This window comes from Buceros rhinoceros, unplaced genomic scaffold (genome assembly GCF_000710305.1).
Source record: "Buceros rhinoceros silvestris isolate BGI_N320 unplaced genomic scaffold, ASM71030v1 scaffold11854, whole genome shotgun sequence".
In the NCBI taxonomy this organism is placed as follows: Eukaryota; Metazoa; Chordata; class Aves; order Bucerotiformes; family Bucerotidae; genus Buceros; species Buceros rhinoceros.
The window spans coordinates 7,158-11,541 of NW_010410066.1; the positions used below are offsets into that span (position 1 = coordinate 7,158).

General features: G+C 51.3%; 1 protein-coding gene across 1 annotated transcript in view; it reads right to left on the minus strand.

Moving 5' to 3' along the window:
• Nucleotides 1-4,384, minus strand: part of MMP17 (matrix metallopeptidase 17 (membrane-inserted)) — a gene marked incomplete at both ends in the record, with an annotated part of 23,857 nt that overhangs the window by 5,420 nt on the left and 14,053 nt on the right. Inside the window, one exon of the mRNA XM_010135463.1 lies at nucleotides 3,035-3,117. Coding sequence (XP_010133765.1) covers nucleotides 3,035-3,117 — 83 coding nt within the window. The remainder of the gene's footprint in view (nucleotides 1-3,034; nucleotides 3,118-4,384) is intronic.

Sequence of the window (4,384 nt, forward strand, 5' to 3'; positions counted from 1 at the left end):
ACTAATGCAGGATTTCCCGAGAAGCCTTAATGATTTCAGGGGCAACTCAAAACTCGACTCTCTGCGCTGGCTCTGGGATTCTCAGCCTGAGTGTTCGCAGCACGCTTCGTGCTGTGTTTTCCCTGGAGAGCTCCACACAGCGAGATCTGAGCTGGAGCAAGACATCCGAGAGCCGACTCTCAACTTCATCTCATATTTGTTATTGCCTGTTAGAAATTATTGCCTGTTATTTACGTCTGCTCTCACATGGATTCCCTAGGGGGGATAAGCAACAGAAACCAAAGATGCATCTTCAGATTTGTATTCATGACACTCAGCCCTTTCTCCAGAGCTGGCAGATTGTGACACCATCTCTTAAAATTTTATGGAAATTGGATCTTAGCCTAATAATGCAGGAGGCGAAACTCGAACACTTAAGCATCTGCAGAAAGGGAATTTTATTCTAATTATAAGAATTTATATCATATTCTTGTTCTTCTGCTCCAGTTTGCTTATTGGCTTTGTCTGACTGAAATCCACAAATGAATAATACATTCAAATGTGGTAGGAATTTCCATAATTACAGATTCTTTTTAAGAACCTTAAAAAAAAAAGGGATTCAAATTTGGTGGCCATTGTGCATCGACAGAAATGCATGTAATTAAATAAAGATGATCTCTGCATCTCTAATTAGCGAGGCACTAGACAAAGCCAGATTTTCACTTTTTCAACAAGAAATACATAACTCCTTCTTTGGTAGATAAGTATCTGAACTTTGGAGTGCCCCGGGCTCGTCTGAGACGAGGAGGTAAGCCCCTGCGCTTTTGATGTTTCAGCCCTTTGCCAGCGATGGGCTCAGCAGGTGTGCAACTGCAGCAAGCTTTGAATCTATCCCCAAAGTCAGGCGTAGCCTGGGCTGTTGGTTAGATTGGTTGGTTGTTGTTTTTTTTTTTTTTAATAAGCTACCAGGAAAAAGCAAAAAATTTGAGCAATTAAGTAGCAAGGAGTTCTTAACGTGGTGGCCCCAGTCTGCCCATGCTTATGTTTTGTCCCAGCCAAGCCTGCTCGCCGAAGTGCTGCGGTTGCTGGGATGATCGTCAGCCAAAGCCAGATCCACGGGGGAATTGCTGCCATCATGCAGAAATATAATAAAATGAAATCATTAAAAAAATCTCAACCCTGTGTTTGTTTAAAAACTTGATTTAAAACCACCCGCCGAGCCGGCACGCTGACCAGAGTGGAAGCCAAGTGTAAAGTCCTGCTGTCCCAAGTGTCTCGTTTCACATGGATGATGGGTTGAGGCAATTGCTCTCTGTAATACCAGGTGATTTGGATCCCAGCTGCCCACCACGCTCACCGCACTTCGGCTGCCGCTGGCGAGACTGCTGCACGGGCCCTGCAGACACACTCACAGGCCAAAGTTGTTTTAAAACTTCTGGAGCTTGTAGCAAGACGCCTAAATCAAAGCAAGTAGCATTTCCAAAGCACCGAGAATCCAGCATCGCCTTCAAAAGAGGCCTGGGAGCTCCGGTCCTGGTGCCTTTGCAGTGGGAGAGGCTGTTCTCCAGCTAAGGAACTAGCTGGACCAGCTCAGAACAAAATGTCCATCGATGGAGGGAGCTCATCACTGGAAGTCGTTAAAATCCTGCCCCAGAGGTGACATCCCTGCTCCTTGGTGCCCAGGACGGGTTGGTGGCAGCAATGGCAGCTCCGAGGGAGGTGCTGGGCTCCAGTGGCCATGCAGCTGGCACCCGCCGACACTGTGCTCTCTACATTTGCATTTTGGCCCACAATAAAAATAGCCAAAAATAGACACCAAGGCAGATTTATCTTCACTTTTCATCTTTTTTTTCTTCCCCTCTGAAAAACAGACAGCCATTTATCCTGGACACCAGTTCTTGTCTCTTCTTTTTCCTTCTTTGCTGTGGCTTTTTGGAGCTGGCATCTGACCAAACACCGCAGGGGAACAGTCTCCATATTGTGCTCCTCCAAGGGCACAGACAACATCGAATTCTCTGAAGCTCTTTTGCCAGTCTTGCCTGTGACCCGAGACTCACACTGTGACACCCTCACGGGTTATACGTGCCTGGGCACTGCTCCTGATCACTGGGGGAGACACACTGCCTCCATGCTGGATGGCTTTGGGGTGGGCAAATGGTGGCCAAGGATGGCAAGAAGTGCCCAGTGGGCATTTTTCCATCTTGGACAGATGGAGAAGAAAGCCCACAGAGTCCAGCCTACACGGGCTCTACAGGCAGCCCACGGACGCGCTGCCAGCAAGCGTTTGTCCACACAGAACCGGAGGGTTCTGCAGTAGCATGCACGTTGTCCTCGAGCGATGTGCTGCAAGCAGCGTTAGGGAAGGTGAAGCGTGAGAGGAGAGGAAAGTTGGTGACATCCAGGAAAAAAGTGGCAGAGAGCTGCTGTTGCTCTGCTCATCCTTGGTTCAACTATCTGCCAGACCCCCGACCTGGCTCACACTGCCCAACTGCTCTTGGCTGCAGGTCCACAGGTTAGTTACATGCTGGGTTTAAAAATACCAATTTTTATACATTTATAATAAATTGTGTTTCAATTTCACTTTCTCCTTCCTTTTGGATAAAAGAAGTCCATTTACTGCACAGTCTTTTGGACACCTCTAGCATATCGCTTCTCCTCCTCCTTCCTCTCAGCCTGTTTAGCTGTGATCTCTGTCTGTCCCCCAGCACTGCCACAGCATGTCCCCAACCATCGGCCACGTGGGCACCTCCTCTACTGTGCTGTGGCGAACCAGGTGGTTTCCTTCCACACCGGAGCAGGATTTTCATCAACGTTAATAGTTCCTTATCACCCATCCGCAGCGTTAGTGGGCTGTTTGAAGTGGTCTGAGCCAACAGGAGTCAGTGGCATGCGAGACCTGCCCCGGGTCTGCGGACTCCATAGGCTGCAAACCCTGAGCCAGCTCATCCCGATCACCTGCCTCAGCTTGTCTGACCCTGCTGCTGCAGTGTGGCACTGTCACACCAGCGTCACCACGGGGTGACCTGCACAAAGACTACTGGCAATGAGTGCTTACCTTTGAAGAAGAAAGCCTCTCCCCTGATCTGGGCCACCGCATCGAAGTGAGTGTTGCATCTGTTCGGCACATCCCGCCTGAGCCTGCAGAGAGAGATGCCCAGGTGAGCACAGCCCAGGCGAGCAGCGAGGTGCCATGTCCTCCCCCTGTCCGCAATCCCCTCCCCCTGTGCCTCATCCCCTGGACCACATCTTCCTTGCCCCCAGAGTCCCCAGCAGAAGATCATGGGCTGTGTCCATCTGTCGTTCCTCATGCTCAAACCCCGACATGAGCATGGGGAGTTCCATGGCGAGCTTGGGTAACTTCAGCCTGGAGACGGCTTTGTGGCAGACGCTCCCCCTGGGAACTGGAGATCATCCACTGGGAGTCAAGCAGGGATATGGCCTACATCTACCAGCTAGTGTAACTGGTGAGGGCAGAGCTGGCTTGCCATTCTGCAGTGGCACAGCGCAGCTTGGCTGGGTGCCCCTGGGCAGCAGGACACGCGGTGGATAAGAGCCAAGCAGCATCTCGCTCCAGCAGCTGGAGACATTGCTGCTTCGAGGCTGAGCTCCAAAATGCCAGTGAGAGGTGACAGAGCTGCAAAGCAGAAAGCAGACGAGACCAAACACGGGGGACAATGCCACATGCAAGACAATGCCACGTGGGATGTGGTGAAAGCCACCTGGCAAGGCGCAGCTGAGATACCGAGCTGCTTTTAACAAGGTGGGTGGGAAAGGCACAGAGTATGAAGGACCAAAAGCGCTACGAAGACCATGTGAGAAATGATGATTGAGAGAGGACAAGGAGAGGATGCTGGGGACAGGCACAGAAAAGCTGCTGTGGGTGACAGGGAAGCATAAATCTAATTTGCTGATTAAAGTTGTGCTGGGCTGTCAGCGCCAGCTTCACAGCCCTCTTCAGGCACAAAACGACCGCTGTGGAGTTGAACCGCATCCACCCTCCCAGTCGTACGTGGGGCAGGAAGAAGGGGTTAGCACGAACAAGCGTCCTGCTCCTCCTGCTGCTGGTGCTAGGTGATGGTCTCCTACAGCAGCAGGGAGAAATGCTCTCACCTCTAGGTCAAAACGTGGCCACACGGAGCCCTGTGGACAAGCTCCTCTAGAAGCTACGTGGGAAGACAGATAACTAATGGCATTCTGCATGTTCACGGAATAGAGTCACTGAGGACCTCACGGCCTTTCTGCAACCCCTGGCATCTGGGACACCTCCGCCAAGAGCAGGCGCTCAGCACCTCTGTACTGTGGGCATCACACCAAGCAGGGCGAAGCGGGGTGAAGAAGGTGCTGAGCTGGGAAAAGTAACTGCAGCACAGGGATATTTTTCCTCTTGGCCCCACTACAGCAGGAA